Here is a 15124-nt window from a genome sequence, read left to right on the forward strand (position 1 = left end):
GCGTTTTACAGACCATCGGTGATAGTCAGTACCTTAAGGTACTGAGGAGGAGAAGGAGGACTAAGCTCGTCCAAAGTGAGCGGCGGCGATTCATTAGGCATAGAAAAAAGCATTTCTAAACGCTATTCAGAAACTTAGAATTAATCTGAATTCTCAAAATATTCTTTCCCTTGGGGCGGCTTCTCTTGGCTTCAGCAACAGGAACGTCTGCTCAGCCCTATGCGAATTTCTCGGTTAGACACAAAGAATTCCTTGTTAACTTATTCCTGACCAAAATTTGGTACTCCAGAATTCCTTTCATTCGTTCATTGTTTCTCATATTGTTGTATTATTCTTCTCCTTATTCCATATCGACAAGTCATTCTTAAATTTTTGTTTATTCTTTCGGCAATTGATTTATTCCGCATTCTTTAGCTAAAAAAAAATTAACCGCCGGTTTCATGGCCCATCCCCCGCAGTGAGTACGAACCAACATAAGGAACAAGCAAGCAAGCAAGCAAGCAAGCAAGCAAGCAAGCAAGCAAGCAAGCAAGGCGTCCCTTGTGCGGGATGCCATGGGCCTGAGCTGACAGCTTGGCCCTGTTCACCAGACATCGCTTGTCTTGAAGGCATCAGCTTGTCAAATGGACCTCCCAGTGTTCAACGTTTGGTTCAGTGAGGCCGAGTGAAAGCATCCCAAGAAAATATTCAGACATTCTTAGCCACAACAAGCTGCGTAGAAGAACTTGCCCACCCCCGCCGCCAAGCTCTCAAGAGAAGGGACAGTGCTCTTCCGGAAACTTCAGACCGGTGCATTCCCTCACGGTAGCGTTTTGCACGCGATGTATCCCACAAGTTACCAAAACGACTGCAAATTCTGCTCTGCGACGAATACACTCTACCAGGTGGTATGGTAGTTGGGATGCAAGAAAAATGACCACGTGCACAGTCTCTAAGGTCACGTAATTTGTGTGCCGCTTTTCTGCCACTGCTTTCTGATGACAGCGGGGTCACACAATGAGCCAAGTAATGATCTGCCATCAAAAATTACGAATGAATTGATCAAAAGAGGCATTTAATAAAACAAACAAACCAACGAAACAAACAAGCAAGGAGAACTGATCAGAAAAAGAACGATTGAGAGAACAGCTCTTTCCTCGCTTTTTCTTCTGTCTGGAATCGTCGCTGGTACCTATAAATGCTTCAGCTAGGCCCCCATGAAGTGCTTCAATTAACGATATCGCGCAACATCTATCGCGTAATTAATACCCGAGCCCTAGACCAAGCATTCTTTCTCCTTTATTCCACTGCTCGTGTCTACGTCTTCTTTCTTCTCTTTGTCCTCCTGCTTGTTGCCGCGCGGCCGCAATCGTCCGCAACATACTCCCAAGGGGCCAAGGCGATCACGAGGCAGTTGAATCTCACTGACTTGCCTCCAGAATGATAACTTTTGAACGGGTCGCTTTATGGTGTGTCTTGGGCATTTAGACCTGCGTGCAGCGTCCATCTCTTGCCCTTTAGCTTGCGCTCCAAGAGTTGTAGCCTTCGAGGTGACGACAGCAGCGGGTTCCACACTATCCGTGACTTTGCGAACGCTGGTCTTAACCGAAACCTCATTCGTCTGGTCGTGATGGGAACGAGCTCCCAGTGGCTGCGGGTCCCCTGGTCTCTTTGGGCGGCAGTCTTCTTCGCGCGGACACTCCAATCTCGCTTGCGATGCGATTCGCGTTGCCGCTTGGCGCCACGCGTTAGCTCCCGGGACTCGCTAGCGATTCTGACGGCGACGCAGTGCGAATTCTCTGCTGCGACGTTCCGTGAACGCGCCCTGCTGGACGACGTCGCCATCATCGTCTCCCTGCCCGAATCTCCCGAAGGGTGTGTTCTTCCTCGATCGGTCTCGCTGTTGCTCGAGCCAGACCTGGAGTAGAAACTTCGCAACTCCCAGCAGCCTCTGCGGTCGTTAGAATCGCGTGCGCCTTGAGACGTGCGGGTCCTCCAGTTCTCTTTCCAGGCTCCCGGTTGCGTCGGCGGTGTGACCGACCGGACACGCTGTCTCCACTGAGGTCTGCCCTGTTGAGTACGATCCGGCAGAGAATGAGGTCCATCGACGGCGTCGTCTCGGCAATCGCCGTACCGCGTGCGGTCGTAGTCCCGCGAAGACGTGTCGTTGCCGTGGAAGGGCGGCCGGACTCCGAAGCCTCTGCGAAGACCCCGAGCTCCGTCGAAACCACCACCGCTTCCTCCTTGAAGAACGCGAGGATATCTTGGTGGTCTTGCCGTATGAAGGGCGCAGCCTCTGAAGAAAGGCCGGCGTTGTGACGGTGGGCCGCCGCGGTCGCACCGCGGAAATGCTGAACTTCTTTCGCGTTCCGTGGTGCCCTGAACGGTCCAGCCGAACTTGGTTTCCATGGCCGTCAGGTTGCTGGTTAAATGATCAACCTTTCCAGTCGCGACCTTCCAGTAGACGTCGGAACCAAGTAATACGCTTAGTTCCTGTGGGTGCCATGTGTCGGGATGAAAGTTGTCTGCGGCATCATACTTCTTGTCGCACAAAAGCTGCAAAATATCAGTGCTGAGTGGCGGGCTTGTAACTGCACACACTTCGGGGACCTCCAAGGCCTCCACGGTTACCGCTATGTCCCTACGTTGGCCTCGTAAAGTCAAAGCTACCCGTCGACTGCGCATTACTTCGCGGGGCTTCGAGTGGCCGAACGTCACCAAGGAAAGTTCTTCGGTTCCGATAACCGGGCATCTGAGGTCCTTTGAGACATCCGCTCGGATGAATGTGCGCTGGCTACCGCTGTCAAGAAGAATGCGCACGAGACGCTTTTGGGACCCGCACTCGATCCAGACTCGTCCTGTTTGGAGAAGAACGGCGTTGATTCCACTCAGGGCGCTTGGGGCCGATGTCACTGACGGCGTGTTTGTGCCTCGCCCGGCGATGCGAGGCTCGTCTTGGTTCGCTGTCGTTGCGTTTGCACGGGTTGGGGCTGCCGGCGTGAACAATTCACAGAGGATAGTGAGATGTCGTCGGTTGCACTTACTACAGATGATGCTGCGCGCACGTCGGCAAAAACGCGCCATGTGGTTTTGCAAGCCGCAACGGTAGCAGCAACGAGCCGTGCGCAACCGAGCCCGTTTTTCCTCAGCTGAGAGTTGAACGGTGCAGTCCGCGATGGTGTGCTGACAACTGCTGCATAAGGGGCACACCTCTTGCGTAACTGCAACAGATTTGGCAGCAAGTGCGGACGCTGTAGGCAAATGTTCCATCGGTGCTGACGGAGGTTCGACATCTTCTTCGGGCAGTAACCGCGAGAAAGCAGACGGTGTTCGTCCTGGCCTGCCTTCCTCTCGAACCTCAATTTGTATGCTCAGGAAGCTTAGCATTTCTGCATCCTGACGAGCTCTTTCTTCGGGGGTCGCTATACCGAACGTATCCTGCGCGGCTTCTTTGGACTTCTGCCGGTAGAGGATCGCGAGGTCGTCAGGCAGGCACCTCATTAGGACGCGGTTGAGGACCACGCTGTACTGGTCGGGTGAGACGCCCAAACCGGTCAGTGCCGAGACGCGAAATTGTACCTTGTCGTAGAGTAGGCGAAGTTTGTCGACATCTGCCGAAGACTTGACTGGTGGTAAGGCGAGCAGGTGGTCGATGTGCTCGTTGATGAGCAAGTCGCGTCGACCAAATCGCTCCGTCAAGGTCCTGATGGCGATTGCATAATTGTCCTCCGTGAGTCTAATGCCTTCGATGGCTCTCTTCGCGGCGCCACTCAAATACGAGAGGAGGTACTTAAATTTCTCAATCGGCAGAAGGTCTTCATTACGGTGGATCGTGGCACTGAAGTGGTCCCAGAAGGTCTGCCAGTCGCGCAGTGCGCCGGAAAATGTAGGTATCTGAAGTTTCGGCAGGACCACTGTGCGATGACGCGGCGCGGTTGCTGGGCCGGGTGTCCCCTGTGTTACACGAGGTGCAGCGTCAGTGACCTCGGTATGCGCTGAGCTGCCGGCCCCAGCGACGTCGGGGTTCGGTAACGTAGCCTCGGGCCTTGAAGTCCTCCTTGCCGTCGCTGTGTTGGCGTGTGCGCGCAGGAAGAAGCGCGCTCGAGACACGGCATAGGACACCTTCCGGTCGTAGTCTTCCGCGGCCTCGAGCTCTTCGTCGTAAGCGTCATCGTCGGTGGCGTCGAGGATTTGCTTGTTGAGGTTGCCGAGCTCGACGTTCTTCTGAGTCAGGTATGTAACGTGCGAATCAACTTGAGCGGCATCGGGAGCCGTGGCCTGAAGTTCGTCGGTCAGGAGCGTAATTGTTCGTGTGACGCTGGCCCTGACGACGCCACGGTTCTTGCGGAGCCGTTCCAACGATGCCATGGAAGCTGGAAGTCTTGGAAGGGCGATGACCGGGGGGTTTTCGGCACCAGAAAGGTCCCTGGTTCGGCACCATCTAAAGGTCCCTGGTTCGATCCCGGGTTTCGGCACCAGAAAGAATATCGCGTAATTAATACCCGAGCCCTAGACCAAGCATTCCTTCTCTTTATTCCACTGCTCGTGTCTACGTCTTCTTTCTTCTCTTTGTCCTCCTGCTTGTTGCCGCGCGGCCGCAATCGTCCGCAACAACATCCACAGAAACTCATCTCATACATTTATACTTCGTGTGATCAACACTATAGCTTTATAATATTTGGTGCGCGCAGCCCCGGATGTGAGTACAGGACCATGACGGAGGCTGCAAACAGCGTTCTAGGTGCGTGTCAGCTCCACACGCGAAAGAAAAATTCATTCGCTTGATCATTAGAACGCGTGAACAGCAGCCACCTGACTGCAAAGCTTTTGGGTCCACGGTGAGTGCGACAATGCAGGAGGCTATGGTGTGCATATGCATTCACTATATGAGGTCACTAAAACATTCTATAACTAGGCATCTATTTGCCTCTCTTTATCAGCATAGTCTTCAATTTATTCTGCTGTCCTCTAAGCCGCTGGGGTGGCCGTGGCCCCAGAGGTTACGGAGCTCGCGGATTCAGTCCCGGCTGGAGTCGAGGAAGCCCGAATTCAGCAGGCCCGCGTACTGTGCGACTTCATTGTGGGTTAGGCATTCAGAATTATCCGGAACCATCCATGTCTCATAGCCCGAGTAGCCTTGGTGCTCTAAACCTCAGTGAGAAACTTACCTACAAGTTTCTCACTATTTTCTCTTTGAACGCTGTGGTGATATTCTGTTCACTTCTCGACACCTGAATACCGACCTTCCACTTCTTCGTCTAGCTCCTCGACTATTCGAGCACGCACGCACGGAAGCACGTACACTTGGGTACAAGTTAATCAGCGAACTGCGTCAAGCTGCATCAGTAAGCAATTTGGCCTGTTGGCTGTTTATAACGCCAAAATCTTGAAGACGGCCGCATAGTTGCTTTAACGGGGAGGCTGTTTAAGGTGTCGGAAACTTGTGCTCCGTCGTAAAAAAAAAAAATCATAATCATGAACCGGCACGCTCTCTCTTCATTCTCTTTACGACGAAGCTGTTTCACAAGTTGTGGTCCGTCGGGAAAAACTCCTCCGGTGGGCATGCGCCACAGGAATAGGGCAAGCACCACTACCGTGTACAGCAAGTGCGCGTGTCAAACGAAAACGAGCACGTGAAAAAGAGAAAGAGAGACAGAAAGCGTTAGAAAGAAAGAGGAAGAGAAAATTAGAGCGAAAGAAAGGGACTCAAAATTTTAAAAGATAGAAAGACAGAAAAACCAAGACAGAGAGAGAACTAAAGAAAGAGAAAGAAAGAAAGAAAGAGGAAGCGATAAACAGAGAGAGAGAGAGAGAGAAAGAAACAGATAGATTGAGAAAGAAATAGGAAGGGACAGAAACAAAAAAGAGATACAAGAAAAAGAAAAAAAGGAAGAGAGAAATAAAGAGAATCAAGGAAGGCCACCCAGCTTCCTTCAGGCTCGGCACCACTAGTGCGAAGCTGCCGTGATTTTTTTTCTGACACAGATGCAGAGAATGTGTTCTGACATTGTGCTGCTGAACTCCGGGTCCTGGATTCGATAACGCCTGCAGCAGCCGAGTTCCGATGGGAGCGGGAAGAGACAGCACTCGTGCACGTCAGGTTCACCGTTCATGGCTCAACGTCAGTCCGGAATTACCCACAACGGCCGACCTTTGGCATGCTAAACCCGAGAATAAAAACATCAAAATAACGTCGAATTGGCCTGCATTACCGCGACTCTTTCAACGCAGTCTCCTGGGCCTCGGATGAAGAAACTCACACGGTCTCTTATGCTGTAACAAGACTGTTTATTGGCCTGGTTGCTACTTGCTTAATGACATTTTTTAGCCGCGAAAAAGCACATACACAGAGCAAAGAAACACACGGCAGGACGGGCAAACCCAGAAATATATATACAACATACCTACATGCGCAATCTCACCACAACCTTATGCTATCAAGCTATCGAACAATTTCTTTTCTGATCCGTACGTCACCGACGTATCACTGATACACCTTTCTCCTTTCTTTTTTATGTAATAGGCTTTTATCAACTCACGCGCAATATGATACCTGCTTCTGCCTATAATCTTGATCTCTTTAAAATTTGGTTGACACTTGCATGTTTTGCAATGCATAGGCTAATGTGCCAAGCCGTCGTTCATTAAATTTATTTCATGCTCCCTGGATCGTTCATTATTACAGCGCCAGGTCTGCCCGATGTAGGAGTTGCCACAAGACCCAAAGTCTCATTCTAATTCGGCGCTCAGTCTAAGTTGGAAGTGCCGCCCGTCCCGTCATTGTTTCTTTGCTCTGTGTATGTGCTTTTTCACGGCTAAAGAAAGGTCCCTTGTGCATTCGCCTAAGACGTATCCAAGGCGAAAGCAATCTCTTTTTTCTTCTCACTCGATGTATTGATCCTCTACCGTGTCCCTCCGAAAGCTTCCTGCACCTAACGTGGTTTCGCACTGCCTCCGTTATCGGAGGCATTAGTACAAGCCTTCTGCACCTCACCTGGTTTCGCACTGCCTCCGTGGTCGGCCCACCTTTCACCAAGCGACGATGTCGTGTGACGGCGTAATCATGTGACGTCGTGATGTCAAAGTGACCTCATGATGGTGTCACAAATTTTGGCTATCTGTGATGTCATCACGTGACGATCTTTTGCATCGCTCGTGTTAACGCAGCCGATGGTTAATGTTCGCGTTTGATGGGCCATCTGCTGCTTTTGCCATGATATCGCGCTACTTGTCGAGGCTTTGGCTAGTTGGTTCATGGTTAAACTTGGCAAAAAACAGCGCAAAATTGAGACAGGACACAAGACGAAGAAGGCACGACAACAGCGCTGTTGTCGTGCCGTCTTCGTCTTGTGTCTTGTCAAAAACATGGCAAAAAAATTCGGCAGATCCCACGTACCGTGGGAGTCGATGTTATCCGAAGCATACGGCGGGTAGGTGACTGTGGCGTAACTTTTTTTACTGAGCGACACGTTACAAAATGACGCTAAAGATATGTTTAAATATTATACGCACACATATATATGTTGAAGAGCCGCATATGTGTCCCGAGAACGCACGCACGTTTCACGAACTCGTGTGCATGTGTGGAAGCAGTTCTTGACAGTTCTTGAACAAGGGCATCATCACCGTGATCAGTGAGCACCAGCAGCTGGTCATGACTTGTTATAGGATCCGGTCGTGATCGTGGTGACGAGGGGTTCATGTGTAGTGAAGTATGTGGTATAGTAGAGCTGGTGGAATTCTAGGATGCCTCGGTTCCTACACCTACACCCGTTCATTACGTCACATTTTAGCATAAAAAAGCGACACACGGCTCTTGCCCGCTTAGTGTGAACAAGGAACCCGTATGGGTCCCGAAACGTCTCTGTGTTTTTCACCTAGACTTGGTCAGTGACCGCATCTACATCATCATGCTCGGTCATTTCGTCGACAAATCGGCTGTCGACAGAGCCGGCGACAAGTAGGAACCTGAAGCCACCCTTCACGTTGGTGAGGTATAGACCGTCGAGGCTGGTAGGCCTGGATAGTGCTACGTGGACCAACATCAGTGGATGGTGTTTGTCGTATTCGTAGACTACCTGGGCGTATGTGGCCTACGTAGCATAGTCTACAAAGCGGCTGTCAACCAATCTGGCATCATGCTCGGTCAGCATGAGGCCATCGCCCAGCCTCGTAAGAAATGAAGTGGACACTGCGTCGTTCTTGCGGACTAAGTGCAATTTACGGTGCGGTGATGTAGATATCATATGTAACTTTCGTTAATGTATTCCTCCGGGGTCGAGAAATGCTTCAATATAGCTTGCTTAATCAAATGAATACAAACGTAATGTTTATTAGACTGCTATAAAAGCGGAGCCAACACTGGAACTACAGACGTTAATCTGATATGATGCCTGTATCGTAGGAGTACACATCGTAGGAGTATCATGTAGTGTTTATTGCTTTCTTGTATAATTAGATAGCAAGCACCACAACCACAATTGACGTTGCACCGATATTGCGTCTGCGTAGGCTGTTTTTCCAAACCAGTTTATAGACCTGGCATGGCTCAGTGGTAGAATACCTGATTGCCACGCAGAATGCTTGGGTTCGATTCCTGCAGGGATCGTAATTTTCATTCATTCCATTCGTTGAGTCAACGGTGCCATTGTTGGTTTTCCTTAACGCTCTAGCATTTAAGTTACCAATGTCCGTTCTCGCGTTTCCTGGGTAGATATAAACTGTGTATCACCTATGGCGCATAACTGTACACCGCGGCCCGTGGTAAACGGGTATGTGCCACACGTGTCTAGTGGAAAGGATTTGACGACGTACCCGACAGGATTTTAAAGCTATTCATGTCGTGACCCGGCAATCGTATTCGTCAAATCCTCTTACCCTCCCATGCAAATTTTGGTCTTCACCAAGTTAAGGAGGCGATCATGAGAGCACCCAGACGTAGGCGGCTAGATAGATAGATACGTAGATAGAAACGCTCAAAGTGCCAGAGGTTCGCTAAGAAATGCTTCGCATTTAAAACAGTGCAAAACTGAGACAGGACACAAGACGAAGAAGGCACGACAACAGCGCTGTTGTCGTGCCGTCTTGTGTCTTGTCAAAAACTTGGCAAAAAACAGCGCAAAATTGAGACAGGACACAAGACGAAGAAGGCACGACAACAGCGCTGTTGTCGTGCCTTCTTCGTCTTGTGTCTTGTCTCAATTTTGGGCTGTTGTTTGCCAAATTTATAGAGAGTCAATCACTGTTAGTGTTGACTCGTCCCCCAGGATTAACCTCGCTGCAGTCACCTTGGTACAGAAGTTCGCATAGTGATTCAGGCTAAAGTTGTCTCGCACGCGGCACTAAGTTTATTTTCACAAAAGAAAAAAAAAGAGAACGCCGTCCTGTGCGTCGTTATGGAAGAGGGCTCTGCCGCCTGTTTCACTCCAGTATCTTCCTGATCTGAGCGCTGAAGAGCTCGACGTTCTTGGTGATCACCCGCACCTGGTTCTCGAAGGCCGCGAACGCTGTCTGCATGGCATCCGACACCTGGCGACCGGTCTCGTCCACCCAGGCCGCCACCTGCGCACGTCGACAGGAGCGCCGCGATCGCTTGTTGCAGCACTCTTTCCGTACGTAAACGGCTGAGCGATCGTTTCAGCAAAAAGCTTTCGAGTCGCAAGGGTCAGTGACGTCCGCCTGGCTGTTCCTCGTGCACAACATCAAGGAGCGTTAATTCGACATAAATTTATCAAGCATGAATAAAGCTGCTTTATTTGCGCCTCATAGAATCGGAGGTAAAGCTAGCTGTCACCTGTTAGGGGACGGATGTGGTGGATGTTCAGAAGTACTATTATCACCTTAATTAGCTTATATTAACTAATATTCACTACATAGTTTTTAAAGGCTTTACGCTAAATATTGCAAATAGGGAGTTATAGTGATTGGTCTTGTAAGGCATATCTGCTCAGAATAAAATGAAAGGGTGGTATGCACTTGTGCGCTGTCGAACCAGCGGTAAAAACGCTCTTTTGTTCTAGCTCGGCAACGAAATGCGGCTTTGTACGCCTATGCATTTCGCCGCACATTTTGGGAAGGGAAATGTCAAAACTGCTCTCACCCTGAAATTTCGTTCAACGTGCATGTGCCTTGTGAGCTCGTCGACTGTCATTGCAGCATGTACCCTAAGTAACTGACATCAAAAGTTAATTATGTAGCTCACATAATATTTAACAGTGTTTGGCTTCCCGTGTAAATGACTCATTAATTTTGAAGAAATCTAGCTTAACAAAAGACCCACGTTTCATAACATTGGAAAGTATTTTCTGAAACAAGGTGCATAAATTTCACTGTTTAACAGCACGGCAATCGTTAACTAGAGTTCGTTGTATTTTCTAAACTCATCACTGATGTGCCTGAGATAACTTGTTGCAACCTTGTATATTACACGTCAGGAAATTGCCCTGCAACTACTCAGGATATTTATACGAACGGGAAAGCTAGGATTTCTTAGTAGAACAACCGATATACTTTGCCGATAATAAGCTGCGCAGTGTTCTTCATGGTTCGCCCTACGGTTAGCTCTACAGTGCAATTAATTGTGTAATTATGAGATAGCCAGCGCAGCGACGTGGCAAGGAGAGGTCATGAAGACTCCGTGCTGTACTGTCGACGTCAGGGAAGCACGAAATCCTCTGGAGCTGAAATATTACCCGCATGAGGCAAAACAATAAAGCGTAACACGAGCTTGCTGCTACTTTAACAGACAATTTCTTTCGCATTAAAGCATACTAAATGCAGGGCCTGCTCTTCGTGACACATCAGATGTGGCAAACAAGCGAGCTAGTTTGCCAAACAACCTGTATGCTCGTGCGTGTGTTCGTATAGGCGCGTGTATCTATATACACATGCCAAATTGTGAAAAAATGGGGGACGCTTAAGCTTCGCCTTAGGAGTTGAACGCGATAGCGATGTCCTGCCCCTAATGCGTACTTCGAACACTACAAGTGTTTAACAGAATGCGCGCACTAAGGTGTGTGCCTTATGTAATGGGTAGCATGCTTTAAACCAGGAGCAATTATGCGCGAGAAAAATTTTCGAAGTTGCCATGCACCCACTACGTGGTCTTAAGGGAATACGCGCAGTAATGTGTGTGCCTTTTGTAATGGGTGGCTGTCTTTAAACCACCAAGTCGTTATGATATTGACATGGTGTGACACCCGATGGCAATGTACGCTTGTACCACGCAATATTACTGCGATATTACATCTCGTACTGTGACACCTGTATACAGGACGCGTATTTTTGGGAAGCATGAAAGCTTCTTTCAGTGCAGCTCCAAGCAGAGGCATGGCTGTGTGGTGGAACACCCGCTTGCCACGCAGACGGCCTGGGTTCGATTTTCACTCTGATCCAATATTTTTATTATTTTATTTGCAGCTTTTTTGATTTTTCGGTCACGGACAAGATGATGATTTTTCGCTCACAACCAACGGCGCCGACGCCGGCGCCGACGGCGGCGCCGACGGCGGAATTTCTGCGATACGAGCTCTTTAACGCCATCGCGTTAAAATAACGGGGTGCGGGGGTTTACCCGCCTCGGCGTCAGCCATGACTTCGGTCCAGCTGCTTCTTTGTGGCTCCCAGCTCCGCAAATATGCCACAACCTGATGTCAATTGCAGTGGAGATCATTGAAGAATTATTTCCCCAAGAATGAACCGTTTCATTTCCGAGGTGCTAGGGGAAATGGACACCGCCAGGGCCGAAAGGACTAGGAAGGCTTACTCCTAACGGTTAAGCGTCTGGCTGTGACCTTTGGATCTTTTTTTCTTTAGATTTCCTTTAAGGAAAATATCTTGGTGCTCAGTACCGTTACCTCGTGCCAAGGCAAAACAATGACCGAGACGCACAATAGAAACGTGTTTCCCGTCACGCACGCCGCTGTACTGCGGTGAAGAATTTCCATCTGCCGTGGCGTTTTACTGAATGCTTAAACATTGTTATTCTACGAGCGTTCCTCCGAGCAACAAGTAACGCTGTTCTTTCTGCTGAGCCTTCGAGCGATGTTTCTATAAATCTTTGAGCCAAGAAGACATAGCCGCACTGCAGTGACTGTGGATAAGTAAAAACGATTTTCTACAATTTGCGATAACCACACGCAAACAGCACGAAAAGAAAAAAAAAACGGTCTTTTTAATATTATCGCAATATTTGTCCGGAAGGTTGCTCCATGGAGGTGCATAAGCCAAAAAAAGGCGTAACAGCGCACACGCGGGTATTAGAGAATAACGTGCACGTACAGAGCATATGGTGCGAACAAATTTATGAAATAATGCGAAAAGAGCGACGTCATGACCAGTAATTAGTGGCTCAAAAGAAAGCTCGTTTTCAGGTAATGCTGGACAGGCAGCTGGGAATCGGTCGGTTCTGTTCTGAATGACTTCAATATGTAATGAGATGATGTTGACGCGGTGACGAAATCGTGGAAGCAAACTCAAGTTGAGGACAAATTAAAGCAAGATAGGCCACTTCGCGTGCACTGGAAGGAGCAACTATGCAGTTTACGGGGCACATGAAGTTCCTTACACACACGCCTCAGATGACTGGAAGGCAAAACTCATTTTCTTGTTCTTCTGAATCGATGGCATCGAAAACTTTCTGCACCTAGCGTGCTTTTGCACTGCCTCCGGGATTGGCCCATCTTTGCCCAAGCGATGATGTGATGTGATGACGTCACAAATTTCGGCGATCGGTGTCGTCATCACTTGATTTTTTTTTTTGTTTCACTCGTGTTGGCGCCGACGGCCACTTTTTGCGTTTGATGAGGTATCAAAGGCTTCCACCCTAATAACCTAACAGCTTCGATGCGCTAGCGATAACGCGCCACATGTAACGTAGTTACCATTAACGCGTTACTTTTCACGGTTACCTAGTGACGTACTCGTTATCATTTCGGAATCGTAACGGGTGAAGTACTTACGATAGGATTTTTTGGTAACGTGGGGTGTCACGTTGCTGGTTACTTTTTATTCCAATTATGCTGGGAATTTTACACAAAACTTCTTCCGTCCGATACGCGCGACTTTCCCGGAGTTCCACCGAAGGTTCTATTGTCACAGCTGCGGAGTACTGCCGGCCCGCCAGTCCATCTAATGCGTCCGCCGAACGCTTATTTAGCGCAGCCGCGGGCGTGTTCACTAAAAAGCGAGGCAATCGGTCGGATGACAGCTTCCAAATGCAGCTGTTGCTCTACGCGTTGTCCCTGCAATACTCTAGCTCCGTGTCCGTGTTCCTTCGTTCTTTTGCGTACCACTGTTGTAAGATGAATTCCCAGCAGTCCATCCTTCTGTTTATCAACTTTGTTTTCAAAATAAAATTTGCTTCTTCAACTGCGGCTATACGTTTCTAGAGGCGCTCACAGCCTAATAATAAGCGCAACCTCCGACTCCAGAACTGCCTGCCATTCCTCTGGGCAAGACAGCCGTGCCAGGTGGTTTCCGTTTTAACCGTAAGTACCTCTTTTTTGTTAATGACAATAGCACGCCTATTAGTAAATAAAAGCTCGTCATTGCCACTTAAAATATTAGATTTGGCAGAGCATGACGTCGGAATGTTTGCTGAAGTTTGCCAGGAAGTTGAAGCGTTTCGATCGAAAACCAACAACACGAACATCATATCTGTGCGGCAGAACCGCCTACCTGAAATGCGCAAGGGGTGGTTGACGTCACGCAAGTGAGCAACTACAATTGGATGGGTCACCTGTGCAAATTTTCTCCGAGTGCGGCAGCGATGGCTGTGGGCGGAGCTTACTTTTGGGTTGTAACCGAGCGACGATAGCTACTGAATTTTTGAGCGAACGAGGCTGACTTTAAGCAACTTCACCAAGTCCACAGAAACACTCGCACTTTTTTGGGCAATTATAGAGGGGAAACAAATTTATCTGTGCATTATTTTCGCTCGGAAGAAATCCTTTCAAGCATGTCTTTATGGCTACAAAATTTGAGCATCTGTCTTGTAGAAGTACACCGGCAGAATTACTGTAAACTTGTTGAGAGCTGAGTGATGTTTTCTTTGCGGAGGGCATTTATGATGAAATCTCATTTTGTGTTTAATGTTACATTGAGAAAAATGGCTTCACTATGTTTCACAAAGTTATAAGCCAATGAAGGTAGGAAATTTTGAGGGCTCGTTTGTTTGCTTGGCCCAGCGTTAATGCACCTGCCATCCGAAGGTCGCAGGTTCGGTCCCTGCCGGCGGCAAGTTGTCTTTTCGTCCACTTTATTTATTCACTCCTATATAACAGTTACCACAACACACGTAAAACAGTATAAATAACGTCCCCTATAACTTTCTCGGCTTCATTATCTGCTGGCTTTCATTGAAGTTCTAAGCCAGAAGTTCATGAAGTTGAGGAAAAAATGGAAGCTTGATGCGAGGAAAAATCCCTGGAACGCGGGGGCAACTGAAATATTGCTCAGGTCCGGCACATGTGTGCAAACTATTCTCGTCAGCTAAGTATTTCAGGTAAAATCTTTGTTACGGCAAGAAGATTTATGCTTAGCAGAACGATGAATTGGGCTAGTTGGTGGTCGTCCCCTGGAGCGCAACAATGAAACCATGAAGTTTTATGCGAAATATAAATACAAGCTTCATAACATTGTTAGTGTGGGTTACTGCAGCGAAGACACACTGATTTGAGTTATGACTGCGGAAAAGTAACGTGCGCTCATTTTTTTTTTTTTGGGGGGGGGGGGGTAAAGGTAACGATAACGCGTTGTCTTTTTTTTGTAGATAACGTATGGCGATAATGCGATTTTTTTGTTAGCGTAACTTTTTCAGTCACTTTTTTTTTTTCAGGAGCGCCTATAACACTGTTAAGCACAAATGGAGGTAACATGGGAAGACCAAGAAAGATAGCTAGATATCTAGTTATTTGCATGGACTGCGTGGTATTTACTACTATGCTTTTGCTAGCAATGTACGATAGTGAGAGTTGTAAAGGTTAAGGTTGAAGGTGATTAGTTTGCATTAGGAAGCAAAGCATCAATGAGAATTTACATAATTCATCAGTATGTTCGAGGTCATGCTGAAGCGCATCGTGATCGTTATCGTTGTACTTGAGGACTGTAACAAGCCAAAGGAACGAAGGCTGGAGAAGTGGTACAC

The 15124-nt window shown here is 48.4% G+C and overlaps 1 protein-coding gene across 1 annotated transcript in view; it reads right to left on the reverse strand.

The window, feature by feature from the left end:
- Positions 1 to 9303: 9303 nt before the first annotated feature.
- The window catches only part of LOC119391875 (uncharacterized), a 120102-nt gene continuing 114281 nt past the window's right edge, over positions 9304 to 15124 (reverse strand). The window contains exon 8 of the mRNA XM_049414978.1: positions 9304 to 9540. Coding sequence (XP_049270935.1) covers positions 9400 to 9540 — 141 coding nt within the window. The 3' untranslated portion in view covers positions 9304 to 9399. The remainder of the gene's footprint in view (positions 9541 to 15124) is intronic.

Source organism: Rhipicephalus sanguineus, chromosome 4 (assembly GCF_013339695.2).
Source record: "Rhipicephalus sanguineus isolate Rsan-2018 chromosome 4, BIME_Rsan_1.4, whole genome shotgun sequence".
Classification (NCBI taxonomy): Eukaryota; Metazoa; Arthropoda; class Arachnida; order Ixodida; family Ixodidae; genus Rhipicephalus; species Rhipicephalus sanguineus.